Source organism: Mesoplodon densirostris, chromosome 3, assembly GCF_025265405.1.
Source record: "Mesoplodon densirostris isolate mMesDen1 chromosome 3, mMesDen1 primary haplotype, whole genome shotgun sequence".
NCBI classification, from domain to species: Eukaryota; Metazoa; Chordata; class Mammalia; order Artiodactyla; family Ziphiidae; genus Mesoplodon; species Mesoplodon densirostris.
In genome coordinates, this window is record NC_082663.1 from 58,168,166 (window position 1) to 58,186,432 (window position 18,267).

An 18,267-nucleotide genomic window follows, 5' to 3' on the forward strand; every position below is an offset into this window, starting at 1 on the left:
TAACCCTTCAGCCAGTCAACTTTAAGAGCAACAATATTCTAAGATAACCATCCACTAAAAAGCAAGTATCTCCCCTGCTTAATTCTGAAAAGATACCTCCATGGACCAGAATTTCAAAGTTTAGTAAATACTTATTAAAAACTTACTTATTTTATAGTTAATTTGGCCTTTGGTAAAATGTCTCCAAACATGTTTTCCATCCAAAGGGAAGCAGTGTGATTGTGAACACAGATAGGCTTTAGAGTCACAAAGTCTAAGTGTGAATCCTAGCCTTGCTATAAAAAATTTTATAAAAATGTGGGCAAGTTACACCAGGTCTCTGAGGCTCTTTCTTCATATGTAAAACAGGGAAATACTGTATCATAACTTAAATAAGGGCACATATTAAGTACCTAGCCTAATGTCCACTATGTAGTAAGTGCCCAAAAAGTTTCCCTTTCTAGCCTCTTCACATACTGAAGTCACTTTTTCAGTTCATCTCAATAAATCTTTCTCTCATCCTCTTGATCACTTTAGTTGCCCTTATCCATTATGTTGTAGGGAGAATCAGTGGAAGCACCAAAGTATTCCAAATACTGATTCGTCCTGAGTTTGTACAATTTTTTTCCTCTTTTATCTGGTAATGGTTCAAGATGTTTTGCTGACTTAAAGCTCCTTATCAGCATTCTCAAACCCCCAGTGGTCCATAATGTACTATCCTACATACTTATATCACTTGCCTTATACCCTTCAGGTCCTGATTTCAAGACTCCTTTCACCTGTGGTCTAACCCCCTGCTTGTGCAATATAACTTTCTGTAATGAAGGAGATGTTCAATTCTGAACTGTTCAATACAGTAGCCACTAGCCACAGGTGTCTACTGAGCACTTAAAATGTAGCTAATGTGACTAAAGAACAGGATTTTTAAATTTAAACTAATTTAAATAGCCATGTGTAGCTCCCGGCTACTACAATGGAACAGCACAGGTGTAACCTATCATGAGCTCACCATTTCAAACTACAATCAAAATGCTCACTGGAAATTCTCTCAATTCACCTTTATCTAATTTCCATTCCCTTGTTAGTATGACTGCCCCCGAATATCCTAAGCAACTATGATACTTTCCCTGACAGACAATCCAAGGTCTTGTTTAAATTGAAAAGCATTACTAACAACATAAGTAAACAAGCTAGTAAACAGCTACAACAATTAATTCTTACTGAGGTACCAAGTACTGTGCAGACCACTTTACCTAATGTGTGACATGAAACATTTTCATTAGCTAGGTCAATCAGTTAATTCTCAGAAAACTTCTGGTGGCCAGCTATAAGGTTTCACGTTGATATTTAAAGGCGTGTGGGCAAAACTGTACGTGTTGCTTTTTAACAGGGGCTAGAGGAGGTATGTTGGAAAGAGGAGATAATAGGCATTGGAAAAATCAGTTGTGATGACTGTATTTTAATCATATAATCAGATACATCTGTCAGGATTTAGCTTCTGTGAATTAAGAAAGTTTTTCCCAATGTCTTCATCAGCAGGTCCTGTAAACAGGCTTTGAGTGAGCCGTCACTCATTCGGATATCAAAGTACTTTAAAAGTAACTATTAGCATTTATTGTCTGAACGGAAAACTTGGGCAAAGAAAAGTCAATCAAAAGTTGCGCCCAAGGTCATCAGGTAAACTGAGATTAGTACTGAGAAATTCCTTCACCAAGTGAAAACCAAGGGTCTGGCCACACGTCAGGTGTTGAGGAGAACGTTTGTGACGCCCCTCTAAGGAAACTCAACAGGGAGAGAAATTTCATAGCCCCGGGGGGACACATTTGGGCTTTTCACGGGCAGCAAAGAGATGACCACCCTCACACACAAACCCGGCAAACCATACGCAAAAGCTCTCATGGTAGGACTTCCTCTGCTCTTCACACCTTTGGATAGGCAGACACTATTATCTCAGGGAAGGAGATGGGTCATAGACCTTACCTCCCCTCTCTGTGCTACCGAACACCTCCAGGGGTTTCTCTAGCAACTAGATCCCAGAAGCACTTCCTCTCCCCTTAAAAGCCCACTGCTCCCTTTACTCAAGGAACAGAGTTCTCAGGGGCCTAATGAAGCAGCCCCACGAAGGTAGCAGCCACCAACCTGTCAGGGAGAGCTGAGGCAGCGACACTTTCCGCGCCCAGAGGATTCCGCGCCGCACCACGTGGACCGCCATCTTGGAGCATACCAAAGGGATGGCCGGTAGGGGGCCTGCGGGCGGAAGAAGGGCTGGGCACAGTCCACGCCCCCCCCCCCCCGGCTCCCGCAATTGGTGCGGCCCGGGACAGGATGGCGGCTGCCTTTCGGCCTCCGAAGCAAGTCCTACCTCAGCAGGCGCTGCGGAGTTTGGTGTATCCAGGGTTGGGAGGCTTGGGCTCCACCTGCAGCCGCTGCCGTCTCGGAGGTATCCGCGGCCTTGGGCCGTGAAGGAGGGGAGGGATGGGACAGAAGGGAGCTTTACACCTCAGCGGGCATCTCTTTGGAGAAATAACAGCGCCTCACTCAGGGGCCTAGAGCAATCGAGCATGCACTTGCCCTCTGCACGTGGGTACAGTGGTGGCCTCTGGATGTCGTGGACGCCCGTGTGCCTGGGAATCAAAGGACAGATGGGCTGGGCTCTTGACCTGGGGGCTGTAGTATTCCCTCGAATGGAGCTGTGCTGCGCCCGGGAACACCCCCTCCGCCTTGGGTGTACTGTCCTGCAGAGTTTGGGAGGGGAGGTCAAAGACTATGAGTTAGGAGTCCAGCTCTGTAGCGAACAGTCTGAAAGACTCTGAGCAGGTTTCTTTATTTGTAAAATTATCCCTTAATATCTTTATGAAAATGATTAAATTTGAAGAGTGATAATAAAATATTTAACACTTTGTGTCAGGCTTTCCTGTAATACATTTTACATACATTCATTCCTTTCCTCCTCACATCACCCAGTGAGAGAGGTACTATTCTTCATTTACAGAGGAGGAAACCGCAAAGCTAAGTAATTTGCCCAAGGTCAGAGGGAACTGGTAGAGGAAGGGTTTGAACACAGGCAGTCCTACTGTAACCCCTTCTCTGGACTGCCTCTCTAGAAATCAGCAATTTTTGTTGTTACATTGTTATTGTAGTACACAGAGCTTTTGTTTTGGACGATTCTTTGGCCAAGCTCCAGTTCATGCACAGCCGAGCATCCTAAAGAAATGATGTTTCCTAAACTGATCATTTCTGCTAAGTTGTGGTCAGTGATTCCTGATGTATCTAGAGGATACCAAGAGTCCAAATCTGAGAGGCCATAACGCCTCATTTCACAAATGACAGTCCTGGGAATTCCAATGGTCACACTATAGCTTTTTCCCCTACCCTATATGCTTCTACCTGTTTAAACCAAATCTAGATATACCTGTTTTGCTATCTGTCTTTCAGATCCCAGATTCCTGTCTACCCATCCCCATACCCAGTTAATCACTAGCTCACAGACAAAACTTGTCTTGTGGAGGATTTGCATTCTTTGGTAGTTTGGACATTTTTTTCCCCACCAGGGTGACTTATATTTGTACCTGTCTAGGTGGGTTATTTATACTAACCAAAGATAAGATCAGTTATTAGAAAGAGACAGTCAAGCTCTATACGTTATTTGCTAAGTATGAAACAGTCAAAATGATTTTACTTTCTCTTCTCTGATTTTTAGCTAAAAGATATCTACTTACAGATAACATTGTGAAATTAAAGGACTTTCAGCATAAGAAGGTGGCTGTTGCATGTAATCTTCCTGGCACCAAAGGTAATCAAATCGATTTCATTACTTCTTTCATTGATCTGTCGTTAAACTTCCCTCTGTCTTTATCCCTGTTCAGTCTCTTCTTCAATGACCTTATCTCACAGAAGAAACTGAGATGATTTATTCTTAGTTTCCTAGTCTGCCCTTGCATGCCCCTTTCACCTCACTCTGTTATGGCAGAGTCTACCGCTCTTCTCTTGTCCCTTCTCCCAGGACCCCAGAGAAATACTAAAACTAGTGCTGCAACCAGTCCTCTAGATCAGTGCCACTCAAAGTGAGGTTCAAGGATTAGCAGCAAGTGAGAGGTGGATAGAAATGCCAAATCTCGGGCCCCAGACAATTTGTCTGCAAAATAAAGTCTGAGGGCTTCCCTGGTGGCGCACTGGTTGAGAGTCCGCGTGCCAATGCAGGGGACATGGGTTCGTGCCCCGGTCCGGGAAGATCCCACGTGCCGCGGAGCAGCTGGGCCCATGAGCCATGGCCGCCGAGCCTGCGCGTCTGGAGCCTGTGCTCCGCAACGGGAGAGGCCACAACAGTGAGAGGCCCACGTACCACAAAAAAAAAAAAAAAAAAAAAAAAAAGTCTGAGAAGAACTGCTCCACATGACTGGCTTTCAGACTTCTTGATGCCACCCTCAGTAAAAAATACAATTTGCATTGCATCTCCAGTATACACATACATATCTATAGATAAATGATATAAAATGAAACAAAAAATGAATGATGATGCATTTTCATATTTTCTACTGTGTGCTGGAAGAATCAGTAGACTAAAACAAAGGTTTCTTTAAAAAACCGGCAAAACATTGATAACTGTTGAGGCTGGGTGATGGGCATGTGGGAGGTGATTTTATTGTTCTCTCTACTTTTAGGTATGTTTGAAAATTTTTATTGTAGAAAGCTAAAAACATGGCACCACCACCCTAGGTCTTATTCCCTTTCAGTATCTGAGAAATCTTGTTGCATTCATTCCCACCTCTCCTGCACGTTGAGTTTTTCCCAGTACTTCAGATTCCTTTCTAAACACAGCAAGGCTCTCCTCTTTTTTAATAACAACTCTTTTGTTTGTCCTACTTACTTTTCCAGCTTTCCTCCTTCTCACTGTCAGATGTTTGTGAGCACCTAATGAACACTCCTTGCTTCTCATCTCTCCAGAAAGCAGTCTTCCTTCACAGGTCCGCTGTCATGCTGTTGTACAAAACCACCTACAGAACAAGAAGATAAGAGGGACGGAAAACAGATTCATCTCCACTTTAGTAGACTCAATCTAGATTTTACTTCAGTCTTTTCTTCTCACCCCAGGTCGTCTGGAGCTCTGTGAAGTTCGCAGTTAGGGCTTCGTGTCACTACCTAGTTGTTATTCCAGTTGTCATAGTCTTTCTAAGGCTGTGACAGTCGTGCATATGTTCTGAAAGGCAGTTACTATGAGTGCCAATCTACTCCACTGTCAGGTATTTATAAAATCCTGTCCACATTTCATCATTATAAGAACCCGCAATGGTACTCTGTTATATACCACATCATGTACAAACTTGCCCCTTCCCTCCAGCTTCCTAGCTCTTCCACAGTGGATATCACCCTTTCTAGAACCAGTGTGATTTCCTGTTAATCTAGTCATGGTCTCCCCTCACCCCCTTTTCCCCCAGTTCTGTGCTTTTTCTCATGCTGATTCCCATACCGACAGTTCCCCACCCCCTCAGCTTTGCCACCCCTACCCAGCCCCTTCCTTCCTCTCTGGTACCTCTCCACTTCCACCAGACCTGGTCTGTTTCTGCTGCCCTGATTTCTCTTCTCTCCTGTTACGTTTATACTGTCACATGTCACCTACTCTGTCATTATTTTCAGGTAGCTTTATAGAAATATATCTTGTCTTCTCAAATAGACGCTAAGCTCTTTCAGGGTAGGAACCGTACCTTATCCTTCCTTGTGTCTCTCACACAAAGAAGGATACCTCTGACTGTAATATACGATAAGCACTTGATTTTGATGGATTTGTTTTAAAATACAAATTACATCTGTTGAAATTTTGGACTTATTAAGTATTAAGAAGTACAAGATGTAAAGACGTCCCATTAAAATCTTTTAGGTTAGAAATTGTTTAGAAATATTTAATAGAATAAATCCTCGTGACAGAGGAATGAAAATAATAACAATACGTCTATGATCTCCTGGCAGTCACTACATGCTGGGCTCTGTGCTAAGTGCTTTACGTACATTATCTCAGGATGACCCCATGAGGTATGTATCATGGTCCTCACTTCACACATGAATCTTGTCTCAGAGACAGGCCTCCCCAGATCTCCCCATAGCATGCAAGTGGCAGAGCCCAGATTTCAGCCCATGTCTTCCCAACTCTAAAACCTTTAACCATTACACGATTCTGCAAATAGAGATTGGAGGGTCCATTGCATTAATTCAAACCTAATGGACCTTCTTTTCTTATAAATCGAGAGCAGTGTCTGCCTTAGATTCCCGATCTTGTGTTTTTAATGTATATTGTGCCATTCCTTTAAGCAGCATTCCTTCGGAGCTCTGGGCCTTGGAACAAATCCTGTAGACTTTCGCAGCTTCTGATACTGAGAACAGCCCTGCCTTCTGGAAAGCAGATGTTTGCTTGGTGGCTGCCTTGCATCTCACCCTACATTCTGCCAAAAATACAGTCCCTTCCTAATGCCAAGAAGCAGTGTTTCCTGTTGGTGTTTGATTGTCTCCACAGTTGATCAGATACAAGACAAGGGACATAGACCGTGATCACCTTGAAATGATTCTGTTACTAAAAGAGGGTTTGCTGCTGTTTAGAGGACTCTTTTACCCCCTGTGCATTATGCAGTACTGTGGCATGCTTTCTAACAACTGAGTAGAGAGGGACCAGGAGGAATGAAAAAGTGGTAAAATGGAATCAAGTGAAAAAGACGCGAAGTATTCTTGAATCATGTGAGTAATCCATTGTGGGCTGACCACATTTTCCTTTCAGTTTTCCTGCTAGGTGCCCTGCCAATTGATGGTTTGGATATCTCAGTTATTTTTTTTTTCTCATGGGTCACCTGTAGATACAGTTCTTTGGGCTAAGCCTCTGGGACGTTAGTTCTCAAACTTTACGGTGCATAAGCATCACCCAGGTAGTCAAAAATGCACATTCTTGTGCTCTTACTCCCAGAGATTCTGTGTTGGGAAGTCTGGCGTGAGGTCTGGGCCTGTGCCCTGTGACAGATTCGCTGCTGGATACACCACGTCTGACACTCTGCTCTCAAGACCAGCCAGTGATGGGAGCTGCATGGCTGTGAGCCCCTCTCAGTGGCTCTTTGCATTGTGCCAGGTTCTAGCCTCCCCTTCTCCCTGAGCTCAGCCTCCTGACGGTCTGAGGCAGCCTAAGTGATGACCACCACACTGTGCTTTCTTCCAGAAACCTATTTAAGAAACTTGGAAGAGAAACTGACCCAGAGTAAGCTCATCTTGAAAGAGGAGTTGAGAACCTTACTTCATTTGTGTGAGTCCTGGGATGATGTGGAGCTGGCTAAAAATGTCATTTACAGGTGAGGCATTTCCTTAAAATCCTGCCAGCCTTTGGCTTTTCCTACTCTCTCCTTTTTCCTGAGCAATCTCATCTACCTCCAAGATTTCAGCTCTCACCTCTAAACTGGTGACTTCCCAATCTCTTGTGCAGATGCCTGCCCTGAGCTCCACACATTTATATTCATTCATTCATTTGGCAAACACTTATTGGGTTCCTACTACATGCCAGGTGCCGAAGATAGAAAAACAGATAATTCATGCCCCAGGAGATCACCAACCTCTTCACCAAGGCCACTTACACGTTCCCAAGGTCTTCACATTCAGCTTACACAGATTTCTTCCTCTTGCTGTGTTTGCCGTCACACTGACCTGTCATGCTTTCCCCCCGATCTCATTTGCCCTCCTCCTGCGTCTGCTCCGCGGTGTCTCTCATCCCTGGCCTTCCTCTCTCTGTCCCCATTACCAGTGTCTTAGCTCAGGCCTCACACCTCTCACCTGGATCACTTCGGTGGACTCCGAACTAGCCTCCCCGCTACAGGCTTAAGCCTGTTACATTCACTGTCTCGGATCCCTTATCAGACTTCCCCATGCCAGAAGGAACTCATATGTAATCACAGTCTGCTGTTAGGAAACCGAGCAAAGGTGTCTCTTGGGAGCAGGATGGCACCAAATCAACAGCTTCCTTTCACCATTCTTTAAAGATACATTTCTATACATGAACCTGCATTTATACTGTACATTTACAGAGAAAAATACGAGGTATTCATATATGGAATACTGGAAGAATACATACTGTAAGTTAACCATGGTTCTTTGAAATATTATATTTTTTGTTCGTCTAAATGTGTACTTTTCTGATTTCTCAAACTTGTCTATAAGGGACATTATTAATTTTATAATGTGATAAAATTAATGTTATTTTTAAAAAGGAAAAGAAAAACAGAATTATGCAAATTTCATTGAAACTTCGAAAAACACGAAAAAGTAGAAAGAAGAAACACCGCCTACATCACACAGTTTGCTGTTTCGATTGTGTCTTGCTGTATAACAAACCACACCAGAACTTAATGACTTAAAATGACGACTGATTATTATTTCTCATAACTCTGTTGGTCAGGAACTGAGGCCTGTCTCAGCTGGGCAGTTCTTACTGTTATCGGCTGAAGTCACCTGCACCCCTGCAGTCAGCTTTAGTGGGCTGAGCCGGGAGGTCCAAGAAGGCTTCGCTTGCGTTTCTGAAGCCTCAGTGCCCCTGCGTGCAGCCCCTCCCCCCGCTGGTAGAACCTCACTGCTCACGAGTCCAGCCTGAGCTGCACTAGCGCACAGCACACGTGGAAGCTGCAGGCCCTGTGGGGCTGCCGAGGATTGGCATGTCTTCACTCCCGTCCCATTCTCTTGGTCAGGGCGAGTTAGCGGCCAGCCCCGATCCACGGGGAGGGGAAAGGATTCCACCTCTGGAAGGACGGAGCCGCGTGCACATACAGGGAGGAATGGTGGCGGCCACCTTTGGGGCCTGTCTACCACATCCAAGAAACCACTGTTAATATTTTGATATATTTTCTCACTGATTTTTTTCCATGCAAAGATTCTGAGGTTTAGGTAGGGTTTATTTTACATAGTTGTAGTTATTACTGTGTATATAAAATGATATTTTCTTGTTTTCTAATTAGCATTGTAGCATAAATGTTTTTGCCGTTAATACTCTAGGAATCATATTTTAATGGCTATACACTGTTCGATTATAGGTTAGGTATTTTAATTAACTGTGCCCCTATTGTTGAACATCTAAATTATTTCTAATTTTTCACCAGGATAAATAATGCCATGATGAGCAAATTCTATGCATAAAATTTATTCTTTATTTCCTTTTGGGGATCGGAGGGCATGCACCTTTTAAAGCTTGTCAATACAGACTGCCAGATTATTTTCCAAAAGGGATTATGCTAATTCACAGTCACACTGTATCTGCAAACCTAAACCTGCTATTTCAGTTTCATACAGTTGAATCATTTGAGACCCTCTGGCTCATTTTACTCAGTTTTCTTTTTACTACCCAAAGCTATCAGATGTTTACAAGAACAAAACAGGATAACATTCTAAATGCTCCTTCCACTCTTATTTTTGTCATAAACATGCAAAGTATGACTCATAATCCCTTTATTGATGCTAATACTTTCTGCCTGGTTGCTGTCCTTTCCCTCTAGTTGTGGACAGCTGGACAAGCTCGGGGGGGCGGTCGATCCTCGGCCTAACCAACCTGTTCTCTCTCTTCCTGAGGCAGGCGGCCCCCCCGTTGGGGAAAAAGAGCAACGAGCCAGAACATAAGCTCTTTATTGAGCCAAAATGGGGAACAACTGAATCTCCTCATAGTCTGGACCACATGCTGTTGTTTGGTTTATAGAAGGGTTTTAGATCCTCTAACTTGAATGTTTGTTGTCAAGAAGAGGTGATATTAACTATCTCTGTGACTTTCTAACACTTTTATTAGTGTGAATGTCATTTAAGTTAGGAAATTTTTCATTTTTGTTTTTAATCTGGCACACATTTCTCTTGACATTATTTACTGAAATACTTTGATTTTTAAAGATGTCCTCCTCAGCGTGCCTTACATTGTATAAGAGGGAGCATATGTGTAAGGCTTCCTGTGTGCCAGGCATATCATCTCATTTGATCCTCACAAAAACTCTCTGAGTTGAGTTCTTTTCTTATCTCCATTTTACAGATGAGGAAACTGAGGTACAGAGTCATTAATTAATTTGCTCATGGTTACACAGTTAGTAAGTAAAACAGCTGGGATTTGAACTGTCATTTTGGAATCAGAGTCTAAAGATCCTTAATCACGACACTATATTGCCTTTTAATAACTTAATTATTTCTTCTTTCCTCCAGCTTTATTGAGGTATAATTAACAAATAAAAATTGTATATTTTTAAGGTTTACAACTTGATATTTTGATATAATAAGTTAATTCATAACTGTTGTAAATAAAGCAATGAATATTTTTTGTAACTTTTATAATTGGATTATGAAATATATCTTTAAAAGTACACTCATCATTCTTTTTGGCAGTATATATGTTTAAAATAGACTATCCATATGCTATTATGACTTTTCTCAGTGATTTTAGCAGAAGGTAAAAGAATATTCTGTTCTTTAAAATCAGAGCTTCCTAAAATCTGATTTACATGCAATCATGAGGTACTTGTTTTGTCACCAGATTGTCTTCTTGGTGTCTAAAGCAGAAAGAGTTGGTTATTGAAAGGAAATTTATGGGGGGGGATTTTCAGTTCTGCAGTTCTAACTGGCAGACTGGCTGCTTGTAGAAATCCCAAGCCACATACATATAAAACATCACTGTCTTTGAAACTAGCCTTTTTCTAAAACTAAAATTTCAAAGCTGCATTTAATTTGTTTGGCTAGGTGATTGTAGTCCACATATACTTTTCCCTTAGCCAAGAAAAACAGAGAAATTGGTCTAAATTGTAAAATGCACCTATTGGTCATTTGCCATCCCATATGGGGATAAAGCCAGACTTGAGGGGGACACAGCATCACCCCACTCCTTTCCTTGTTCTTCTCCAGGAGCATGGAAGGAGACAGTCCATTCTGCTGGGCTTACAGATACAAGACCCCTGCTATTCCCTGACATATGCTCACATTCAGTCCTAGCAGGTTGTTGGTAAATTGAGATGATTACAATCTGCATTTTTACTTTCTTTTATTTCAGAGTATGTGGGCCTCTAACGACCTTGTTTGTTTATTTAAATGCCTAGTATACTTCTGCTTGCCAGGATTCTTCTGGTCATCTTTAATTCTGCACTTTCCCCTCCAGACTGTGAGAGGACCTCATTCTTTGCTGTGTCCCCAACACCTAGTAGAGTGCATGCCATGGTCTGTCTTTCCTCAGGTCCCACTGTTTGGCTCACTGAATTATTTTGATTACCAGGTACCATGCAGAGAACAGGAATATCACTTTGGGGGAGTACAAGTTTGGACCACTTTTCATGCGGTTGTGCTACGAGCTGGATCTTGAGGAATCTGCAGTGGAGCTCATCAAAGACCAGGTTACTGTCTCCCAATTGCTTTCCCTGCCATGGTGACTTCCTTGCGCTGAGGATGGGGTGTTTTCAGTGAATTTAGGAAGGGAAGCTCTTCTATACACATTATTTCTGGGTTAGATTTTCAGAGAAAGGCTGCTGGGTTGAGGGAATGAGCTCTTCCCTGGATTTTTAAGGTTTCCTTGGAGTCATTGCCTATGAAGAGGTGTAGGTCTCTTTATACACAGGTGTGGAAGAGGTGTAAGTACAGATTACAAGGTATCTACCCACCTTGGATGTGTGTCCACCTGGGACTGACATCTTCTCTTTTGAGGAGCTTTTAGTGGGGGATAGTTGGAGGCAGGCTGCCATTTTAAGACTGCCTTTCCTCTTCTTCACCTGTGCCTCTCTCCTGTTTTCGTATTTTTACTCCTGGTTGAAGGCTATGTTGTAAAGTGCTTTTCTGTTTTCAGAATTTCTGCTTTTCACATATTCTGATTTTATTTTCCTAAAAGCAAAAGTAACAATAATTAGTTTTGTAATTATTCATTGAATATTTACCAAGTTCGCAGCATCATGCTTAAGCATTATACATGTTTCATTTCATTTGTTTCCCACAATAGCCCTGGCGAGGTAGGTACTATTATTATTTCCATTTTACAGATGAGGAAACGGGGACTCAGAGACATTATAAATTCATCCATGGTCAGAAACATTTATTAAATTTTGGGGCCAGGGCTGGCCCCCTGGGACATTTTAATATTTTTAAAAATCTCCAAAACTAAGTTGTCCTTTTGCCTCTTACTTTTTTTCATATAAAGTCTTGAATCCATGGAGGAACTGTTAACTCTCACCTTGCCCCTCTTTTAAGGACCCTGGGTATTAGAAAGATGACCATAATATATTAGTAAGCAGAGAAAAGGTGGTTTAAGAACAGTATGGATTAGTTTGAGCCTATTTTTTCCTAAAAGAAGAAACATACATACATATTTACATTATAGCATATATGTTTTTAAAATCTAGAAGGATATACACTAAACTACTGCTTATCTTCAGGGGGTAGAATTAGAGGAAATCCTCACTTTTTACTGTATATACTTTTGTATTGTTTGACTATTTTGTAATAAGCATATGTTAATGTTATAATTAAAAGAAAACAAACGTTTCACTGTAATAAATCATAGCCATGAGTATAATGATAAAAAGAAACAAAAAGAAAGAAAATGAGGGTAAAGTTTTTTGTCTTTTTTAACCTACCTGGGCATGAAACATTCATGTATGTATACGTTTCCTGGAGTTGTAAAATAAACTGAATTAGAGTCAAGTTCCATAAAGCCTAATCCTGCTTCCACCTTACCCTGTCGTGTCCCCTGCCCAGAACCCTGAAGTGCTGCCAGTATGGTAGCCACTACCCCCGTGTACCCTTGGAGGCCTTGGACTGCGGCTAGTTCAGATTTACATGGGCTGTAGTGTAAAATACATGATGGATTTTAAATACCTGGCATAAAAAAGAGAATGTAAAGTATCTTATTAATAATGTTTTATATTGATTACATGTTGAAATTTTGGATTTAGTGGGTTAAGTAACATATTATTCAACTGAATTCACATCTTTCTTTTTACTTTTTTAAATGAAACTACTTGAAAATTTAGAGTCACGTACATGGCTCACACTTGAGGCTTGCAATCTCTCCCTATGGACGGGGCTGCTCTGGCGGCTTCCCATCCCACTTAGCATAGAACTCGGACCCCTGACCATGCCCTCAAGGTCCCGTTGTGGTACTCCATCTCCTGCCACTCTCCCTCTTGCTTACTCCACTGTGGACCTTCTGGTTTTCTCTCAGACAACAGGCCCGTGGCCTCCGACTGGAGTGCTCCACATCTGCATCACTTCCTTGAGGTCTCCTCCTCTCAGAAAGCCTTCCCTGACCACCTTCCGTCATCTCCTCTGTTCCCTTTATCCTGTTCCATTGTTCTTCATAGCCCTTATTGATACTTGAAATTATGTGTTTATTTCTTCTGCTTGTTTTATTCACTTGTTCATTGTCTCCTCTGCCAGAATTTAAGCTCCCCTAGATTATAAGCCCTACTAGAGTTTAGGGCAGGGTCTTTGTCTCCTTCATCATTTCTTTATTCTTTTTTTTTTAATATTTTTTTGCATTTGCTTTATTTATTTATTTATATTTATTTATTTATTTATTTATTTATTTATTTATGGCTGCGTTGGTCTTCATCGCTGTGCGGGCTCTCTCTAGTTAAGCGAGCGGGAAGCACTCCTCGTGGTGCGCGGGCCTCCCACCGAGGTGGCTTCTCTTGTTGCGGGCCACAGGCTCCAGAGCGCAGGCTCAGTAGCTGTGGCGCACGGGCCCAGCTGCTCCGCGGCATGTGGGATCCTCCCAGACCAGGGCTCAAACCCGTGTCCCCTGCACCGGCAGGCGGACTCTCAACCACTGCGCCACCAGGGAAGCCCCCATTTCTTTATTCTTAACACCTAGAATAGGGTCTGCCTAATAGGGTCTCAAAAAAAAAAAATAACAGACTTGCACAAGACATTTAATGGTGTATTTGAATAGCATGTGTCACATTATCATCCCATTAAAAATGTTGAGAACCACTGTTTTAGTGAGTTATTTCAAAAAGTGAATAGTCAACTATTATTCGTTTGCCAAAAGAGGATCATAGTTGTGTAAGCCTCTCCCACCTTAGCCCTCAAGCATACTTATAGCTGCCACTTTGTGTTAATATTCTGCACCCAGGTTCCAAGACAACCCCCAGGAGGGCTAACCAGCTTGCTTCTTTTCTTCTAAGCTTGACAGAGCCCATTGCATAAAGACGTCCTTCACTGTATTTCTGAAACCTAGGGATCTCTTGCCGTATCTTTTGCCTCTTGTTCACTGTGCCCATTGCTAAAGGCATGACCCCAAAAGAGTGGGCACCATTTAAATTTTTCTTGCTAAATGAATAAAATATGTAGACAGTCCTAGACAGAGAAGATGCAGTATAAGTACTCCCTTAATAGTTTTACCTTTTAACTAAACTATATTGTTTTTCTTCATTAGCATTTACGAGGTTTCTTCTCAGACTCCACATCATTCAATATTTTGATGGATATGTTGTTTATCAAAGGTAAATATAAAAGTAAGTATCACAATTTATGTTTGCTGAAAAACAATGGACTATGTAAAAATGATCTTTATATTCCTGATGAGTGGCTGAATTATGGAGACCCCATTCTTTAAGTGTGAAAACATTATTGCATCACATCATGACTTAAACACCCCAGATTTTACTTATGCTGCAATTATAATAGGTTTTAAAATACTAGTTCTTCCTGTATGACCTGATAATTTATTTTGAAATTTAGTTAATTGATAAATGACTTTTAAAGTTTTTATTGTGCTGAAGTATACTTTTCAGTAGATGGAGCTAAACAGATTGAACTCTGGGAATCAATAGTAGAGGACTCTGAACTCACTTGAACGCATTTAACACTACCGGCCCACTCCTGGCTTTTGACAGGTGCATTGGAAGTACTGATTGAGATGAAAAACCAAGATGTGAAGTTCAACAAAGATACTTACGTCCTTGCTTTTGCAATTTGCTACAAACTGGTAAGACTGTCTTCCCTAAACTTTTAGAGCATTTTGGGTAATGTTTGAGAGAGGATTTTTTTTTTTCTCTCTACAAATAAAATTCAGTTCCCCTGAAGTCTGTTTTCCATCTGGTTCAGATATTTCCATTTTAAATATGTTCATTTTTAGCAAACCCAAGTTAGCCATGTCAGACAGTTCTATCATGGGAAAAGCAATTTTATCGTCTTTCCATCTTTTCTGGCATTTGTGTAGATAATGAGAACAAGAAACAGCATGCTGGGTTCACACTCTGCTTTAGAGGCCTCTTTCTCTTGCTGGACCTCACCAGACCAGTCTTCTCTGTGGCCCTCTCCCATGGATGTCTTAGCATCCTTCACTGGTGAACTCAAGGGCTACTTTGTCCTCATGTGTGAATTTTTCTGTGACCACCTAAGTTGGATGTGCTCTCTCTGTCCTTCAGTATCCCTTGATTGTGATCTATTTGTACTCACAGACATGGCACTTATAACACTGCCTGATCTACTCAGTGGATGCACATTTCATCCTCCCCACTAGAGGGTAAACTCCTTGAGGCATCTTTATTTGCCAGCACCTAACAGTGCCTGGTTCACAAGTGATCTTTAATCAATGTATGTGACATTAAAATGAGTTCTTTGAGAACAGAGAGCATGACTTATAAATCCCTGTCTCATTACTGTATCAGGATTGTTTCTTGCACGTAGACTGTTTCTTAATTACTTATTGAATACATAAATGGTAACTGAAATAGTACAGTGACCAAGATTCCATGCATTACTCTACACATTCTTGCCGTTTTAACACTGGAAACTTAACAAAACCTTTTTATACTGAAAATGAAGGAACACTAAGTAAGGTAGAACATGGCTATTGAAACATTTCCCTGAAAAGCACAGCAATACCAATTTTCCAAAACAAGAGGGGCAGTTGGGTTACAGGGGGAAGAAACCAACTTGGAAATTGAGAAATGTGGAGTCTAGTCTCAACTTTAACGTGAGCTGGCTTTGAAGTGGTCACTTACCTCATTTGTGAAATGAAGCATTTGGATTCAGGAGCCCGCAAGCTTTTTCTATAAAAGGCCAGATAGTTAATATTTTAGGCTTTGGGGGCCACATACAGTCTCTACCACTTACGGTCCTAGTCACATCTTCTTTGTTTTTGTTTTTACAAATCTTTAAAAATCGAAGAACCATTTTTAGCCATAGGCTGGCTTTGGCCCCAGGGTCGTAGTTTGCTGACCGCTGGATTACTAGAGGATCCTTTCCAATCCTGCCACTTTATGATTCTGTGAACAGGGGCCAACATGACACACACTTGAGCGTCGGTTCTTCAGCACGTGATACACAGTTTCCTGACCTCCTTAGAGATGTCTCCCTGAGCGTATACTGAAGTGGAGAGAATTTAACTCTACTACTTACAAAGGGCCAGAGGACTTTTCTCCCCTATAACAGGGGTCCCCAATCCCCAGGCTGCGGACCGGTGGCAGTCCGCGGCCTGTTAGGAACCGGGCCGCACAGCAGGAGGTGAGCGGTGGGCAAACAAGCGAAGCTTCACCTGCCGCTCCCCACCGCTCCCCATCACTCCCCATCGCTCGCATTACCGCCTGACCCATCCCCACCCCCACCCCCAGCTCCGTGGAACAGCTGTCTTCCACGAAACCTGTCCCTGGTGCCAAAAAGGGTGGGGACTGCTGCCCTATATTGTGTTCAAGAATAACTTGTTTCACTCCAGTGGAGACTGGGGTTGAAAAATTGAACTGTTCGGCTGTTACAAATTCCAAGCCAATTCTGGGAACCGTCCCCTCTCATTAAATTCAGGTTTTCCTTTAGGATTTGAGTTACGAATCACGCCATGACAGACACACACAGGTACAGAACTAATGCTGCTCTCGTAAACCTAACCCCCCTACAACATAGACAAAGGAAGAGAATTCTGTCTTACCGCTGCTGTCTGCTACGTTGTATATCACTCATCTTCCTGGTGTGTGTGGTTTTTTCTGTTTGGTTTTTGTTTTAAGGCATCTGGTTTTATGGGATTCTTTCATGATTTCCATTCAGATATGTTTTCATGTTTTCAAACATTTGACTTAACATGGATATTTTCAGATTGGAAACCCCCTAAGGAAAAGTTCTGTGGTGTTGCTAAGCTTTCCTCTTATCATTTAATACGGTAGTAGCAGGCTGACTCTTCACACGTGTATGTTATGGTACCTATGTCTTGAAACCAGCCTGCCTGGATGAGAAGAGACCTGTATGTTTGTGGGTAAAGCTGCCCCAAGTCAGAAAACCGACAAAGAGCTCAAAATAAAGTTCATTTAAGATTTGAGCCGCTAATACATAGATAACTGAGTCTATTTGCAAATAGTCTCTATATGGAGCTTAATCTTTTAAGCGGCTTGAGATAGGCTCCAGGAAATTCTTCCAAAAGGAAATCTGAAACACTGGGCACCATTAATCATCTTATTAACCTAAAGGTTTGTGATGTTTATTTATTGAGCAATCCTGTCTTCCCCCAGAATAGCCCTGAATCTTTTACAATCTGTACCACGTTAAGAGAAGAAGCCCTCATCAAGGGAGAAATCCTCTCCAGGAGAGCATCCTGTTTTGCAGTGGCATTAGCTCTGAACCAGGTACGGCTTTGGGGTGCACAGAAGTGAATTAGGAGTATGCAAGGCTTTACTACTTTCATTTGTTCTTGCTTTTATCTTTTTTCCTCTGACTCTGTCATAAAGAAAAAGTCCCCATAAAGAGACCAGTCCCTTTGGTGCCATGGCAACCTACATCTATACCTCTGCCTCCAAAGAATGTTTTCATTTATAGTTGAGGGCCTAACGTGCACTTCTGTTTACACGGGGCTGGCCAGGATCCTATGGAAAATCAATGAGGGAGGCTGTACTCAGAGAAGTTTCTCAAATAATTAAAGTGGAAATTTCCAATGATTCGTTTACCATGTAACGTGCTCAGGGAATGGTTTTAATTTAAGGCTCTCCAAAATGTGTTCTAGTAAATTCCTCAGGGGAACAGTACTCCTTGAGTTCTTGGTATTTAAAATTATTTGCCCTTTTTTTTTTTTTTTAAACCTGAACTACAGTTTGGCCAGATATAAAATTGTGAGGTGATATTTCCTTTACTTGAGGTTTTCTTCGGCTTTTTTTTTTTTTTTTTTTTTTTGTCTTCTAGTATGGAATGTTGCTATGGAGAAATCTGAGGCCTGCCTGAATTTTTTTTTTTCCACTTCTGAGTGACTTGATCTTGTTAGTTTTTCTCTTTTCTGTCCCTTATATCCATGAAAACATTTTTCCTTTGGGAGTTCTTCATCAGCCAGTTTTGTTTTTGTTT

The 18,267-nt window shown here is 41.8% G+C and overlaps 2 protein-coding genes across 8 annotated transcripts in view; one reads left to right on the top strand and one right to left on the bottom strand.

Moving 5' to 3' along the window:
* The window catches only part of MRPS27 (mitochondrial ribosomal protein S27), a 183,657-nt gene extending 181,459 nt beyond the window's left edge, over nucleotides 1-2,198 (bottom strand). For all 4 annotated transcript variants that reach the window (XR_009531449.1, XM_060093023.1, XM_060093022.1 and 1 more), the window contains exon 1: nucleotides 2,119-2,198. Coding sequence is in view for 3 of the 4 variants with exons in the window: in XM_060093023.1 (XP_059949006.1) it covers nucleotides 2,119-2,191 (73 nt within the window). In the remaining variant the exon portion in view is untranslated. The remainder of the gene's footprint in view (nucleotides 1-2,118) is intronic.
* Nucleotides 2,199-2,295: 97 nt separating this feature from the next.
* PTCD2 (pentatricopeptide repeat domain 2) overlaps nucleotides 2,296-18,267 on the top strand; it is a 28,648-nt gene continuing 12,676 nt past the window's right edge. Inside the window, exons 1-8 of one of the 4 annotated variants that reach the window (XM_060093026.1) lie at nucleotides 3,727-3,772; nucleotides 5,071-5,219; nucleotides 6,283-6,702; nucleotides 7,172-7,301; nucleotides 11,228-11,345; nucleotides 14,378-14,456; nucleotides 14,838-14,929; nucleotides 17,445-17,558. In XM_060093026.1, the coding sequence (XP_059949009.1) occupies nucleotides 11,286-11,345; nucleotides 14,378-14,456; nucleotides 14,838-14,929; nucleotides 17,445-17,558 (345 nt within the window). In that variant the 5' untranslated portion in view covers nucleotides 3,727-3,772; nucleotides 5,071-5,219; nucleotides 6,283-6,702; nucleotides 7,172-7,301; nucleotides 11,228-11,285. Of the gene's footprint in view, nucleotides 2,420-3,679; nucleotides 3,773-5,070; nucleotides 5,220-6,282; nucleotides 6,703-7,171; nucleotides 7,302-11,227; nucleotides 11,346-14,377; nucleotides 14,457-14,837; nucleotides 14,930-17,444; nucleotides 17,559-18,267 lie in introns of those variants that run through there. The other 3 variants (XM_060093025.1, XM_060093024.1, XM_060093027.1) reach the window with 3 other exon arrangements.